Source organism: Trichechus manatus, unplaced genomic scaffold, assembly GCF_000243295.1.
Source record: "Trichechus manatus latirostris isolate Lorelei unplaced genomic scaffold, TriManLat1.0 scaffold00024, whole genome shotgun sequence".
In the NCBI taxonomy this organism is placed as follows: domain Eukaryota; kingdom Metazoa; phylum Chordata; class Mammalia; order Sirenia; family Trichechidae; genus Trichechus; species Trichechus manatus.
Window position 1 is genome coordinate 14,505,503 of NW_004443960.1, and position 16,341 is coordinate 14,521,843.

The 16,341-nt window shown below is 46.6% G+C and overlaps 1 protein-coding gene across 4 annotated transcripts in view; it reads right to left on the minus strand.

The window, feature by feature from the left end:
* MYH11 (myosin heavy chain 11) overlaps window positions 1-16,341 on the minus strand; it is a 147,266-nt gene that overhangs the window by 73,402 nt on the left and 57,523 nt on the right. For all 4 annotated transcript variants that reach the window (XM_004373283.1, XM_004373282.1, XM_004373285.2 and 1 more), the window contains one exon: window positions 8,315-8,342. In XM_004373283.1, coding sequence (XP_004373340.1) covers window positions 8,315-8,342 — 28 coding nt within the window. The remainder of the gene's footprint in view (window positions 1-8,314; window positions 8,343-16,341) is intronic.

Below are 16,341 nucleotides of genomic sequence, written 5' to 3' on the forward strand. Positions count from 1 at the left end.
ATATATTCTAGGAATCTTTCTCCTGCCTTAACAGGCTCTTTGGAAATGTACCCAGGGACCTATGAACTAAGACACTCAGTCATTTACCCTTTAGTATGAATTACTTTTATCAGTTTACTGTTCTAATGGTTGATAGACATCACCCCAAACTGAAGGGGCCGGGTTCTGATCAGAACAAGAAGGAGAGAGAATTCTGAGACTGTGGAAACCACCTATGTAGGTGTCCCCGAGCCCATTTGGATCTAAGACAAACGTGTGTGGAACACACTCCTCATTCCAGCACACTAGTGTGCCTGGATCACTACTACCCACCTCCCCTTTCCCACAACCACTTCCTCAGTTTCCACCTTTGCCTTCAGCCTCTCCTGCCTCCTTTCTTTACAGTGAAGACATCGACATGCTTGAGCATTATGCTCTTTTAAGATCTATCTATATGGGTCAAACTGACAACAGCAACTTGAAAGATTAGATAGGAACCTTAGGGGGCAGTGAGCTTACATTAATGGGGGAGGGACAACTCAGAAAAGGAGGGTAAGAACGGTTGTACAACTCGAAGAATGTAATCAATGTCACTGAATTGCACATGGAGAAACCTGAATTGGTCTATGCTTTTGCTGTGTATATTTTCAACAACAGGGGAAGTGGGATATGAACTTGGGAATCAGCTTCTCCCTGTGTGGACGGCTTGGCTCAACAGTTCCCAAGTTTTGTTGATAAAAATAATTTGTCCCGGGAGGTTCTTCCAAAGAAAACACCCCAAGGTCCAGGCTCGTGGGTGTCTGAAGATTGATGTGCTCGGGGCGGCTTCAGAAACATTAATATCTGTGCTTTTCTGAACCCTGAGCTCTGGGGATAAAGATGCCTTCCTGGGTCTGAGCACCCTGCATATCCTGGTCCTGTTTCTTAGGGAATTTGGTGCCCAACTCCCTCTGCCAATGCCCTGGACTCATGACCATTCATGGCCTCCTGGACCTGTAATTACCCCATTGCCGACTCCTTTTATTCAGTCCATCCCCGGTGGCTGAAAGGAGCCGCCCAATGGCCATTTAACCCCTTGGGCCCCAGCAAGGTTGGCTTCATGGGCATGTGACACACACAGTCGCATGGGATCTGCACTGAGAAGCGCCCTGTGCTTGGTTTAATACACTGCTGTCCTCATGAAACTCTTAATCATTTTTGAACAAGGGGCCCTGTGTTTTCATTTTGCACTAGAAACACTAAGTATGTAGCTTGTCCTGGCCCCCAGGAATGAAAGCCATTTCCAAGTCCGTTTCAGCCGATGGTCTGCCCTGAGTATGAAAGCCCATTTGGCTCTGAACCTCAGGCTGTTCAGTTCCTGACCCTCATGTGACTCCTATACTGCTGTCAGCAAAGCCCTCTAGCATTTGTGCTGTCCAACTCCTCTATACCCTGCAACACTCAGTTCAGCATTGCCTCTATTCTGAAGACTGCCTCCATCTCTCCTAGGCAAAAGGCAAGTGGCAAAACAGCACAGTAGGCTCCATGGCCAGCCTGCCTGAGTTCAAATCCCCACACTGCCAGTTACCAGTGTGAATTTGGACAAGTCATTTAACTCCACTGTGACTCCGTTTCCTTAACTGTAAAATGGGTATAATAAAAGCACTTACCTTGTGTGATTCTTACGAGGATTAAATGAGTGAATAAATGTAAAACATTGAAAACAGGTCTAGGTCATAATAGGGAGCCCTGGTGGCACAGTGGTGAAAGCACTTGGCCACTAACCAAACTGTCCGCGGTTCAAACCCACTAGCCACTCCATGGAAGAAAGGTGTGAAAGTCTGCTTCCATAAAGATTTACAGCCTTGGAAACCCTATGGGGCAGTTCTACTCTGGCCTATAGGGTCACTGTGAGTTGGAATCCACCCAACGGCAGTGGGTTTGGTTTCGGTTTAGGTGCGTAATACACAAAAATGTTAGCTAGTGTAATGGGTAATATTGTATGCCAACTTGGCTAGGCTACAATTCTCATTGTTTGGCAAACACTGGACCAACTGCTCTTCTGTAATGTAATATGATGTAAGCACTTCCGTGATATGCTCTCATGTGAGCAGCCAATCAACTGAAAGGGGAGTTTCCTTGGTGGTGTGGCCTGTCTCCAGTATATAAACGGATGTTCAGCAAGGCTAGCTAGCTAGCTCACTTGCTCTCTCCCTCTCTCTTTTACACACACACACACACACACACACACACACACACACACACACACACACTCGGATTATCTCCGTGGATCGGTTGATCTGCATGGTTCATGGTTTTCCAAAAAGTCTCCCTAACGAGCTTTCTACTTTTCACTTTTTGGTATTTATCTGCATTCCTTTTATAGTGAAATAAATAAATATATAATATTACGTATTTTCTTGTAGGCAGCAAATAGATGGATCGTGTTTTTTTAATCCATTCTGCCACTCTAATATTACGTATTTTCACATAGATTTTAAATTTAACGTAATTAAAAATTCTCATTTTTAAAAATTTATTTTTGTTCTTATGGCAGAAGACAAAAAAAAGAGAGACAAGGGAAGTTGAGAGACGTTAACAGATTTGCCTAAAGCTGAGAACAGCAAGGAAACCTTGGTGGCGCAGTGGTTAAGAGTTTGCCTGCTACCCAAAAGGTCAGCAGTTCAAATCCACCAGGTGCCCCTTGGAAACCCTATGGGGCAGTTCTACTCTGCCCTTATAAATACGGTCACTATGAGTCGGAATCGACTGGATGGCAATGGGTTTTGTTTTTTGGGTTTGGGGACAGCAAACTTTTTCTGTAAAGGTCCAGTTAGTAAGTATCTGAGGCTTTGCAGGCCACAAATGGTCTTTGTCAAGACTACTCTACTCTGCCATTCTAGTTCAAAAGCAGCTAAAGACAGGAGGCAGCTGTTGGCCTGAGCCCCCTCCTCCAAGGGGAGAATGGCCCGGGACCAGCATTTCCAAGCAGCCCAGGGGAGCTGCTTCCAGGTGACTCATACAAGGACCCCAGACTATAAAAGCATCAATATATGTCCCCAACAGTACTTCTGGCCTCCTTGAATGGTCAAAAAGATCTGCTCTACCCCTCATTGAAACCCTTCTCTCCCACCGCAAGGCCCTCTATGACCACTTCCTGCCTGCAGGACCACTTCCTGCCTGCCTCCCTGACCTCATCCTCCCACTGCCCCGTCACTCCATGGGTACCAGTCGTATGAACCTGCTCTCTGCTCCTCAAAAGGCCAGGTGGTTCCCACCTCAGGGCCTTCTCCCTTGCTGTTCTCTCCACCTGAAATTTTCTCCGCCCAAATTCACCCATGGCTGGCTCGTTCTTGACATTCGGGTCTCAGCTCACACCCCTACGTAGCTGAGCCAGTGCAGGCATGCTGCAGATTATTGCTCTGACCCAATGTGCCAAAGACGAAAGATGCTAGTTATTCTACCTTCTCTGAGGTGGGCCGGGACTGGTGGGGGCTGCTGCTGGCTCTTGGTAAAGGCCAACAAATGAGCAATGGGTCCTCCGACAGGCCACAAAGAACTTAGCTCCAGTCCTCACCATCACCAAATCTCATTGTTAGCCTCTGGGCAAATCTCATACCCTCTCTGGTTTCCTCCTGTATAAAAACCAGATGGCTGGACTTTAACAGTGGGCTTTTGTTCTCTGCTCTGCCAAGACATACATGCTAATCATAACAACAATAGCTCACCTGACTTAAAACCAAGCCTCCTAAGCTAGACATATATATACATTGTTGTCGGTTGCTGTCGAGTCGGCCCCCAACTCATGGTGGCCCCGTGCATAAGGGAACGAAACGCTGCCCAATCCTATGCCATCCCCAAGATTGGTTGGGGATAAGACCGTTGTGATCCATAGGGTTTTCACTGGCTGATTTTCAGAAGTAGATCTCCAGGCCTTTCTTCCTAGTCCATCTTAGTCTGGAAGCTTCGCCGAAACCTGTTCAGCATCATAGCAACACACAAGCCTCCTGAACCCAGATCTCCCGCATGAAAGAAGAGAATTCTACCAATGAACCACCAGTGCCATGTGTACATTTTTTTTCCATTTAATGCTCACTAGAGCCATATGAATTAAATACCATAGTTTTCATTCCAACTTTATAAGTGAAAAAAAGGAGGCATGGGGAGGTTAAATTATGTGTCCAAAGCTACAAGCTACTAAGAGCCAGAGCCAGAAGGTCTGCTTTTAATCCCCACTCTAAAGGGCTTTTCAACGACATGACCAATGGACATCCCTAAGGGCCACACTTCCACAGGTGAACCTAGATTCTGATGAAGCCGTAAAGAAATTTGCAGGCAAGTGGACACAGTGGAGTCACATTTGACGCAGAAGTTGGGTACCAAGAGAATGTAAATAAAAAAATCACAGGAAGTTAAAATTGGAAACGCCCTTAAAACACCCTCAAAGTACACATATGTGGGTTTGTGGCAACACCCTTGTATGGTACCTTCTCTGCATAAATGTCAAACGTCCGCAGGGATTCTGAGTGTGCCACGTGGCAATGTGGAAAGAGACTGTTTGACGCGGTGAGATGCTCTCTTCAAGGGGCACATGGGAGCCCAGCCCAGTGGAGGACCGGCAGAGACCCACATCCCATCTCCCCCTCACTTCCACACACACCCATTGAGTGGATGACAGACAGCCTCGGCTAACCTAGATAAACAGTCGTTGGCTTTCCTCCCAAAGCATGTGGCTGATTTCTCCTAAGCCATATGTGCAATTAAGGAGCCCTGGTGGCGCAGTGGTTAAGCGCTCAGCTGCTAACAAAAAGGTTGGCAGTTTGAACCCCCCAGCTGCTCTGCAGGAGAAAGATGTAGCATTCTGCTTCCATAAAGATGACAGCCTTGGAAACCCTGTGGGGCAGTTCTCCTCCATCCTAGAGAGTCACTGAGTCGAAATTGACTTTGACATCAATGGGTTTTTTTGTTTGTTTATGTGCAATTATGAGACCCTAGTGCCAGACCCCATTTGTGATGAGCACAGCCACCCGACTCACCCAGCACACACTGGCTGCGTGCTTTGATCCAATTTCCCACCACAGCTGTCACCTGCCCTTTCTCTCCCACTCAGAGCAACACTCAGAATATACCAGAATGAGCAGGAGGTTATTACCGAGACACCTTGAACCCGCTCTTATTTTTAAATAAAGTGAATCATTCCAGATTTTGATGCTCCATGAAAATTTCACACTACTCCTATGACTGACTGTCACGTATGTGGCAGGGGCCATGGGCTATGTCATCTGAGGTCCCTTCCAGGCCCAGAATTCAGGGAGTCATGTTGCAAACTGGTGGCCCACTGCCCAAGCCAGCCCACAAATGGTGTGTATGTCTCTGTGTGTAATGTAAACTGAGTGTCAATGTTTAAAAATTGGAGATTTCACCTAAAAATCTACATTTCCAGCTTAACTGAAGGAAAGTCTGACAATACTGGATCCGCATTCTCCCAAGGCAGCTGTAGGCTGGAGTGCAGTAGTGGCTGTCACCTCAGATGGGCCATTCCAGGGCACCACACTCCCCACCATTCCCTTCTATATTACGCCTGGTCCTTTCACACATTAACATTATTCGCTTGGCTTCAACTGGCCCTTGAGTTTGCAGCCACATTCCCAAATGTCCTGTAATGGCTCTTCTCAGACAGAGGGCTTCTGCTGAGGCACACTCTCTGGAAACTGATCTCTCAGTTTCTCAAGCACAACATGATCCACCCTACCTCAGGGCCTTTGCACATGCTGGTACTTCCTCACTTACATCTCTGCCATCTCTGCTGAAATATCACTTCAGCAGAGAAGACTTCTCTGTTTCTCCCCGGCTAGAACTCCTCCTATGTACACATTCTCCCAGCTCCTTATACGTTTCATTCTTTGTACTCATCACCGTTTGCAATTACACATTTACTTGGGTGATTTTAAAAATGTGTGTGTGTATTTTTTTAGTTTCCAAAAAGGTAGTATATTCACAGTGTCAAAAAATAAATTCAGATAGTACAAAAGGCAAGTGTGTGATTATTCTCCTAACAGCTGTCTTTCCCATGGTTGGCTCCTTGAAAAGGGGGATCATGCATTTTTGGTTCATTCCTATATGCTGGAACTTAGCAGGGACCTGGTCCATTAAATTTGTTGAATAATGAGTGATGGCAGGAATGGTGAGAGAGCCGAGAGGTGAGAATGTGACCCAGCTTGCATCATGGACTGCCAGAAGAACGAAACAATCTGTCTTGGAAGAAGTACAGCCAGAATGCTCCTTAGAAGCAAGGATGGCAAGACTTTGTCTCACTTTGGACATGTTATCAGGAGGGACCAGTCCCTGGAGAAGGACATCATGCCTGGTAAAGTAGAGGGTTAGCGAAAGAGAGGAAGACCCTCAACGAGATGGATTGACACAGTGGCTGCAACAATGGGTTCAAATATAGCAACAATTGTGAGGATGGTGCAAGACTGGGCAACATTTTGTTCTGTTGTACATAGTGTTGCTATGAGTCAGAACCAACTCAATGGCACCTAACAATATTAGAAGTGGATACAGGACTTAATATGGAAGGGAGGTATATTAGCAGTTTTTTATTGCTGTTGTATCAAATGACCACAACTTAGTGGCTTAAAAATGTATTATCTTACAGTTCTAGAGGTCAGAAGTATGTAATGGGCCTCACTGGGCTAAAATCAAGGTGTTGGAAGTGCAACATTCTTTCTAAAAGCTCTAGGGAAGAATCCATTTCCTTGCCTTTTCTAGCTTCTAGAGGCTGTCTGCATTCCTTGGCCCATGGCCCCTTCCTCCATCTTCAATGCCAGCATCATGGGTCAAGTCCTTTCCACATTGAATCACACTGGCCTCCTCTGTAGTCAAATCTCTCTCTCACTCTCTTCTCCAACCCTCTTCCCCATTTAAGGACCCTTGTGATTATAGAGTAAATCCTGCGAAAGCCAGAACTGGTATAAGGTAGAAACCTGTCAAAGAAGGAAAATTCAAATATCTTCCACTACACCAAGCAATACAAAAGTGGTAAGAATGCACCATTAAAGGTGGAAAACCTGTGAGACCCAGAAGAACAAGGCAGGCCCATCAAGTTCTGGGTTTCACAGGTTTCACTGTACTAAGGAGCCCTTATACTGGGTCCACCCTGATAATCAAGGATAGTCTCCCTATTTTAAGATCAACTGATTAGCAATCTTAATTCCTTTGCCATGTAAGCTAATATATTCACAGGTTCTGGGGCTTAGGATGTGGACATCTTTGTGGACTCACTCTTCTGCCTACCACAGGACGGATTTTTTTTTCCTGAACAGTAAAGATTCCCTGAATAATTCTGAACTGAGTTAGTATCTTTTGACTATGTACCGAGGTCTTCAAAGAAACAGTGACACCAACCACCAAATATGGCACAAACGTGGTTAGCAGCTTGCCAGCTGTGAAATGTTAACACAACAGCTTAACACAGGCCTTAACTTCCTCATCAGCAGAGATGCGTCTACCCTCATGGAGCTGATACACAGTTAGATGAGCGTCTGTGTGTAAAATGCTTAGTTCAGGGCCTGGCACACAATAAGTGCTCAATAAATGCTAGGTTTTTTTTTTTTTTTTTTAAGGCAGAACAAAACTCCACCAGGTATTGTTGAGAGTTTAGGTTTGCCTGCCTCAGCATGAGAATATTTGTTCAATAGATGTTTAGTGAGCATCTACTCTGCCAGGCAAAGGAGAATGAAGAAAACCAAAGACACGAGGAAAATATTAGCCTAAAGGACAAACAGGCCACATGAACCCGAAACTCCATCAGCCTGAGACCAGAAGAACTAGATGGTGCCCGGCTACCACCAGTGACCACCCTGACAGGGAACACAACAGAGAGTCCCTGACGGAGAGAGAGAAAAGTGTGGAGCAGAACCCAAATTCACATAAAAAGACCAGACTTAATGGTCTGACAGAGGCTGGAGGAACCCACTTAACTATGGCCCCCGGATGCTCTGTTAACCCGGAACTGAAACCATTCCCGAAGCCCACTCTTCAGACAAAGACTAGACAGGACGATAAAACAAAAAATAATACACAGAGATGTGTGCTTCTTAATTCAAGCAGATACAGGAGACAAATGGGCGGCTCCTGTCTGGAGGCAGGATGAGAAGTCAAGAAGGGACAGGAACTGGTTGAATGGACACAAGAAACCCAGCGTGGAAAAGGGGGAGTGTGCTATCACATTGTGGGGATTGCAACTAATGTCACAAAACAATATGTGTATGAATATTTGTATGAGATATTAAGTTGAGCTATAAACTTTCACTTAAAGCACAATTTAAAAAAAAAAAAAAGCAGCTCTACTTACGTGCACAGAATGGACTGGTCCTCCCGATCTGAAAACAGAGAGAAAAGAGACATGAGTTAGAATTCGCTCCAGGAGGCTGGGAGTCTGGTCTGGCTATGGCTCCACCTGGGGCCTCCCATTCCAAGCTCCTGCATCCTGGCCCCGGTGGGGCTCTAAGGGGCCAGCAGAGCTCACTGCCCCAGGGCACAGGGGCAAGTCCAAAGTCAAGAGGGTGGCAAGGCTACCACCTACCCATAAAGTCCCAGAGGCAGTTCCAGAAAGATGCTGGGGTCTGACTTGTTCAGAAGGCAGTGAGCATCACAGCCACACCGGCTCTGAGGGGGTCCCAGAGATCCACACTGCCCAGACTAGGTCACGGACTTTGGATCCAGACAGCCTGGGGTCCCACTTGGCCACTTCACAGCCCCATGGCCTCGGGCAAATATTCTTAACCTCTCCATGCCTCAGTTCCTTCATCTGTAATATGGTGTATGGACTTTTTTTTTGTTTTTGAAAATCCAGCATCTAGTTCTCTTCTTCAAGAAGACCACCCTGTTTTCCTTTAGAAGAACTATCCTCTTTCTCATCCCTGCCTTCACGTACCATCTTGGTGGGGCTGCCCTGAGCTGAAAAATGAGAACATGACCCAGGTTACATCATTCAGGTTCTCTGACCTAAAACTCCAAGTCTCTATCACAGTGACACAAGGACGAGGAAGCAGAGCAGGTGGACAGAGCTCGGAAGATGCTATGACTTCCTGTCCCCAGAGATGGAGCAGTCCCAGTTTCTGTCATTTTCCAAGCCTGGCTCTCCCGTCTCCCCGTCCCTTCTATACGCTGCCCAATAAGAGAACCAGTTGCTATCAAGTCGATTCCAACTCATGGTGATCCCTGTGTGTCAGAGCGGAACTGTGCTCCATACGGTTTTCAATGGCTGATTTATCAGAAGTAGATGGCCAGGTCTTTCTTCCGAGGATCCTCTGGGTGAACTCAAACCGCCAACATTTTAGTCAGCAGCCAAGTGCATCAACTCTTTGTACCACCCAGGGACTCCAGCTGCCAGATTGTTGTTGTTGTTAGGTGCTGTCGAGTCGGTTCCGACTCATAGCGACCTCATGTGCAACAGAACAAAATGTTGCCCTGCCCTGTGCCATCCTCACAAGAGTAGATGTGTTTAAGCCCATTGTTGCAGCCACTGTGTCAATCCATCTTGTTGAGGGTCTTCCTCTTTTTTGCTGACCCTTTACTTTACTCTTCCATAAATTCCTTTCCTACAGAAGTTGCCAGAGTAGGTCTCTGTTGCTTGCCACCAGAAAACCATGGTGGATACTGAGAGCATTGTAAGACTAAATGTGATTAAACAGACAGCACTGGTCGCCTTCTACTCTTAAAATGGCCTCAGAGGGTAGCACCAGATTCTGGAGCCCGTTTCCTCCCCAAGATGAGGACGCTTACCAACAGCTTCCGTTCACCATAACTGAGAAATCAGGGCTCCATATTCGCTCCTGGGCAATGCCAAAGCTATTAAGTGTTTCTTAATCCCATTCCCCTGGCTCCATCCCATCATTGCAGCACTCAGCTCCTCATGATCCTCACCTCATCAAAGATCTCGCCAGGTCTCTCTGTATCTCTTTTCAAATCCCTTCTCAGAGCGAGCTTCCTAACACACTAAGATGCCCCATCACTCCTTCCTTAATACCCTTCCATTCTGGCAGTTTCTTAAAAAGTTATACATAAATTAATTGCATGACCCAGCACTTCCACTCCTACGAATCTACCCAAGAGAACTGAAAATATATGTTCCTCCAAAACTTCTACATGAATGTTCACTGCAGCATTATTCATAATAGCCAAGAAGTGGGCACATCCCAAATGCCCATCAACTGATGAACAGATGAACAAAATGTGGTCTATCCATACAGGGGAATATTTATTCGACAACAAGAAGGAGTGAAGTTCTGATTCATGCTACGACATGGATGAACCTCAAAAAGACCATGCACAGTGAAAGCAACCAGACATAAAAGATCACATACTATATGATTCCACTTGTATGAAATGTCCAGAACAGGCAAATCCCTAGTGACAGAAAGGAGATTAGTGGTTTCCAGGGGCTCAAGGTGGGAAGAGGGAGTGACTGGAAATAGGTATGAGGGATCATTTTGGAGGGTCTAAGACTGGATTATGCGTAGGTGGCACAAACGGTTTATGCCTGATTGCTAACCTAAAGGTTGGTGGTTAGGACTCATCCAGCAGTATCGCAGAAGAAAAGGACTGATGATTTGCATTCGTTAAAATTACAGCCAAGAAAACTCTATGGAGCAGTTCTACTTGGTAACAAACGGGGTTGCCGTGGGTCAGAATCGACTCACAGCGACTAGCAACTACAAGACTAGATTGAGGTGATGGCTACACAACTCTACAAATTTACGGAAAATCATTGAATTTTAAACTTAAAATGAGTGAATCTTCGGCACGGAAATTTTACTTCAATAAAGCTGTTTTTAAACCAAAACTATCCCCGGAGGTCACCTTTTAGTGAAATAATAGATCAGCACACAAAATAAAGGATATTATCTGTAAGAATGGTGCTCCATTAAAAAACCATCTATACGAGACCAAAAGGTCAACAGTTGCTCTAAAACAAAGATGAGAAGATAGGGGCAGGGAAACTAGAGTACTGGAAATGGAACAACCTGCATGCAATTAAAGAGAATGTTGACACATTGGGAAAAAATGTAACTAATGTCACTGAACAATTTGTGTAGAAATTGTCAGATGGGGACCTAATTTGCCACGTAAACTTTCACCAAAAATGTAATAAAATTTATTATTTAAAAAAAATAAAGCTGTTCTTAAAAGGCCATCCATGGGGGTAGTTTTTGCTTAGGGGGCATTGAATTTATGTTAATGGTGATGGAATGATTTGGAAAAGGACAGTGAGAATGGTTGTCCAACTTGAAGAATGTGATCAATGTCACTGAATTATACATGTAGACATTGTTGAGATGGCATATGGTTATGTATGTATATTTTCATCACAATTTAAAAAAACAAATAAAAAAATCATCCATGGCTCCCCAGTGCTCTTAGGACAAAGCATGGCGCGTTCGTGGCCTCCGACAACCGGCCCCTGCCCACTGTCCCAGGCCTCAGCTCCACCATCTTGCTCACCTTCGATACTCCAGCAACCCCATGTAGATTAGTCCCTAAATACACCTCCATGCCTTTGTTCAGGCTGTTTCCTCTGCCTAGCAGGCCTTTCCCTTCTTTTATTCCCGGTAACTCCCTTGTCCTTCAGTCTTAAAGAGAACACCTTTCCCAAGGAGCCTTCCCAGATGATGGAATGAGGTCATGGCTTGGCCAAAAATCTCCACCTATACTCTCAAACTATTGGAAAGAAACAGTCAACCTGCTATAGGAAATAAGCCTCAAGGAAAGCCCCCAGCCTCCCTTCAAGTAATCAGACTGCTGCCTCCAAGCCCCTCCCATATAGAAATTCTGGAGCTGCCCCCTCATTCCTGCCCAACCCGGAGATAGACTAACTGCTCCACCTCTGCAGCCCCATAACACCTGTGCTTCTCACACACTCTGTCTCAGGCTTGATTTCTCTCTTTCCTTGGGTGTCTGCCCCACAGAACCATGGCCCACACAGGCAGACTCCCCTGGCTGCTCTGGAAAAATGGACTGCAGGGGGCACAGGCAGAAGCAGGGGGGATGGGGAGGAAGATCTAGTCCAAGGAAATGACGGTCCTTGGGCCAGGGTGGTAGCAGTGGTGATGGGGACAAGTCTACAGATTCGAGAGATACTTGGCAGGTGAATTCTCTCCATCCTAGGCCATTTCATGCCTCAGTTTCCTTCTTCCCACCTTGAACCTTACAGCTACTTCCCTGGCCCAGAAGTAGGTCTCACTCCTTGTCTTGTTTGGTCCGTGATGGTCTCTCCAAGCTGCCTTGCCCTCAAACTCTCCCTCAATCCCCCTGGACTCGGGACCTCCTTGGACCCATGACCCATTTCCTGCACACTGTCCTATACTTGGAAGGCAGAAGGAGCCCAGAAAGGCTTTGAAACCCAAGTTGGTCACCAAAGCAGCTGTGTGACCTTCGGCTACCTAACCTCAGTTTTCTCAACCCTAAAAGGGTCAAGATGAAAGACCACATATGGGAAGTGCCTTACAATGTGTCTGGCCCATAGCAGGTGTTCAGTAGATGGATGTGTGAGGGGGTGGATGGGGGGTGGATGATGGATGGATGGGTGGGTGCATAGATGGATACGTGGCTGGATGGGTAGGTGGGTGGCTGGATGGCTGGGTAGGTAGGTGGATGGGTAGGTGGCTGGGTGGATGGATTGATGGAAGGCAGTTCGAACCCACCTAGAGGCACCCCGGAAGAGAGGCCTGGCAACTTGCTCCCGAAAGGTTACAGCCTTGAAAACCCTATGGAGCAGTTCTATTCTGTACACGTGTGGTCGCCATGAGTCAGAATCAACTCAACAGCAACTAACAACACAACATGTATACGTGTATACATGCACGTTGCTGTTAGCTGCCATTGAGTTGGCCCCTGACTCATGGCAACCCCATGCACCACAGAACTAAACACTGCCCTGTGCCATCCCCACGATCAGTGGTGCATCAGACTATTGTGATTCATAGTGTTTTCACTGGTTGATTTTTGGTAGTAGATCGCCAGGCCTTTCTCCCTAGTCTTAGTCTGGAAGTTCTGCTAGTCATAAAAAAATAGACCTCAAACCTTAGGAAAGAAAGAAAAGACACAGCCCCGCCTGCAATCCTGCTAGCAGCTCCCATTTCCTGAGTGCCCATGTGCCCCAGCTTGTGCTGAGCTCCTTCTGTGCTGATGAGATTCCATTCAGTTCACACGGCAGCCCCAGAATCAGTCTTAGAAGCATACCTTAAAAGAGTGCAGGCCCTTTGAGCCAGCCTCAGGAGGTGCTCTGGGAAATTGGTTAAAATGGATCCAGGGCAGGGCAGAAGTGGGTGGAAATGGAAGAACCAGGCAATCCTGTGGGCACTGGCATTGCCCCCATTTTACAGCAAGGAAAGGGATGCTTAGAAGTGCGATGACTTGCCCAAGGTCATGCAGCTAGTAGGTGGTGGTTGGGGCTGGGACTCATTGTGGATTCTGCCTGATGCCAAGACCTTGCTTTTCCTCACAGCACTGTTTTGTGTTCCTCGTGTAACTCACACTCACGTTTTGCTGGCACCTCCTTCCAGGGTAAAACTAGGAAGATACAATAAAACTTTAAGTCTCTACAGTACGCTTTGGAGAGAGACAGGTGTCAACATCACCCTCTTGTGTATGGGAAGACGGTGGAGGGAGCGTGCTGCACGGGCACCAACCACAACCGGCTCCTTGTTCTGGAATTGAGGGACTATACAGTCTGTGCCTTCAACTTCCACCCCAGGGAGAAATCCACTTGAGAACAAAACAAAATGGGAAACTGGTAAAAAACGGATCCAGGGGTGGGGGCAGGGAATGGTTCCGGGGCGGGGCAAAGGCCAGAAATGGAGGGGCCAGGCATCCTGTGATTAGAACCCAGGCAGAGAGAGCACCTCCGGGGGTTGGCCCAAACAGCCTCCTCTGTTTTAAGGGAGAATTCTGAGACTGACAGACGGACAAGCTATCTGGACCCATTTGCCCTGAGGACAGAGGGCAAGCTTCCCAGAGGCCCCGCAAGCCTGGGCCCGAAGCTCAAGAGATTTATAGGGTCAGATGCCCGTCTGGACCCTTTCCTCACAGGTCTGGCAGCTCCGTACTGGGGGCTGCTGGGAGACCTCTGGCCTGGGACATTCCCTTCGGGAACACACCATCTCTAAAGCGTGGGAAGCTCTCAGAGAGCTAGCTATGGGCAAAAGAAAGGCTTGGTGTGGGTACTGTTTGCTGACCGTGTGGAGCCCAGGGAAACTCTTGATTTCATTGGGCTTCCTACTGATTCCTTCCTGAGCCCAAGCGGAATTCACTGAATGTGCTAAGCCTTTTCCCACCTTTCCAGGCTTTATACACACTGTTTTTCTGCCTGCAGCACCCTCTCCACCACTTTCTCCTGCCTAATCCAGTCTTGAAATGTCATCTTGGGAGTCACCTCCTCCATGATACCTTCTCTGATCCCACATCTCCTTAGAGCTGACTTGGGGGCCTTTCTCTGTGGCCTCCTCTGGGGCTATCATGGACAGGTGCAAAGGTTGTACACTGTGTAACTCTAAGAGCAGCCGTTCACATCAGTAATTGCAGATTTATTTATTACAATAATCTTCCAGCAGATGGAAGGGAAGTACCTTGAGAAGGGGTATCTTTTTCTAATTCTACAAAGGTGCCACATGGCCTGGCCATGGCCCTGCATCCCATAGTCCCAAAGTTCTTTCCATCTTAGCACTGAACCTCACTGTGATCACTGTTTGACCTGTATAGCTCTCAACAGTTTTAGGGGGAGCGGGTACACATTGCTCGGATTGGTAATTGGTCATCTATCCATGAGACTGAGTCCCTGGTTGGTGGTTCGAATCCAGCCAGCAGCACATCAGAAGACAGGCTTGGCGATTTCCTTCAGAAAGATCATGGCCTTGAATACCCTATGGAGCAGTTCTCCTCTGTACACAGAGTTGCTATGAGTTGGAATCCATGATACAGAACGTAGACTTTTTCTTGTTTTTCCTTTCCATCTTGGTAAAACTGTGCTACTCTACGTTACTCATAATAGCTCCAAAATGGAAACAACCTAAGTGTCCATCAACAGATAAATGTGTCTCTCCGAACAATGGAGTAGTATTCAGCCATGAAAAGGAATGAAGGACTGATAATGCTAAAATGTGGATCAACCTTGAAAACGTTCTGCTGAGTGAAAGATGTCAGACATAAACGACCACATAGTGTATGATTCCCTTTATATAAAATGTCCAGAATAGGCAAACCCAGACATAAGGAGTCCTGGTGGCACAGTGGTTAAGCACTCAGCTGCTAAAATGTCAGTGATTTGAATCCACCAGCCACTCCGTGGGAGAAAGATGTGGCAGTCTACTTCCGTAAACATTAAACCCAAAACCAACATGTTGCTGTCAAGGCAATTCCGACTCATAGCAGCCCTATAGGACGGAGTAGAACTGCCCCCTAGGGTTTCCAAGGAGTGGCTAGTGGATTCGAACTGCTGACCTTTTGATTATCAGCTGAGCTCTTAACCACTGAACCACCAGGGCTCCCAGTAAAGATGACAGCCTTGGAAACCCGGTGGCACTGTTCTACTGTGTCCTATAGGGTCGCTATGAGTCAGAATCAACTTGACGGCCACGGGTCTTTTGGTATAGAGACAGTAGATTAGCTGTTGCCTGAGGCTGGGAATAGGACTGCAGAGTGACTGCAAATGGACACAAAAGTTCTTTTCAGGGTGATGAAATCTACAATTAGACTGCAGTGATGGTTGTACAACCCTGTAGGTTTACTAATAATCAGTGAATTGTATGCTTATAACAGGAGAATTTCGTGGTACACAAGTTATACTACAAGAGAACTTTTTAAAAAATTATGTTAGTTTCACACCAACTCTGAATCAAGATCCCATCCCTTGAACTTCAGTCAGGTCTGTTTTGCTTCCAACAGTCAGAAGGCTGTTTTGAATGCTTATCCCACTAGCTGGCGAACTTCGGAAGGTCAAGGGCTGTGTCTGATGGGGGAGGTAGCACAATGTCTGACGCATAGTAGGTCCTCAGTTGTTGATTTGAACTGCTCTCTGTGTCGGGGAGGCAACTGAGGTAGGAGTATGTATTCACATATTCATTCAGCAAACAAGTACTGAGTCCCTACTATGTGCTAGGCACTGGAGAGACAAAATTTAATAAGACCTACTTGTTGTTAGCTGTCGTCACGTCAGCCCCTGACTCACGGTGACTCCATGCACAAGGGAACGAAACGCTGCCCGGTCCTGCACCATCGCCATGATTGGTTGCGAATCAGACTGTTGTGATCCATAAGGTTTTCACTGGCTGGTTTTTGGAAGGAGATTGCCAGGCCTTTCCTCCTAGTCCATCTTAGTCTGGA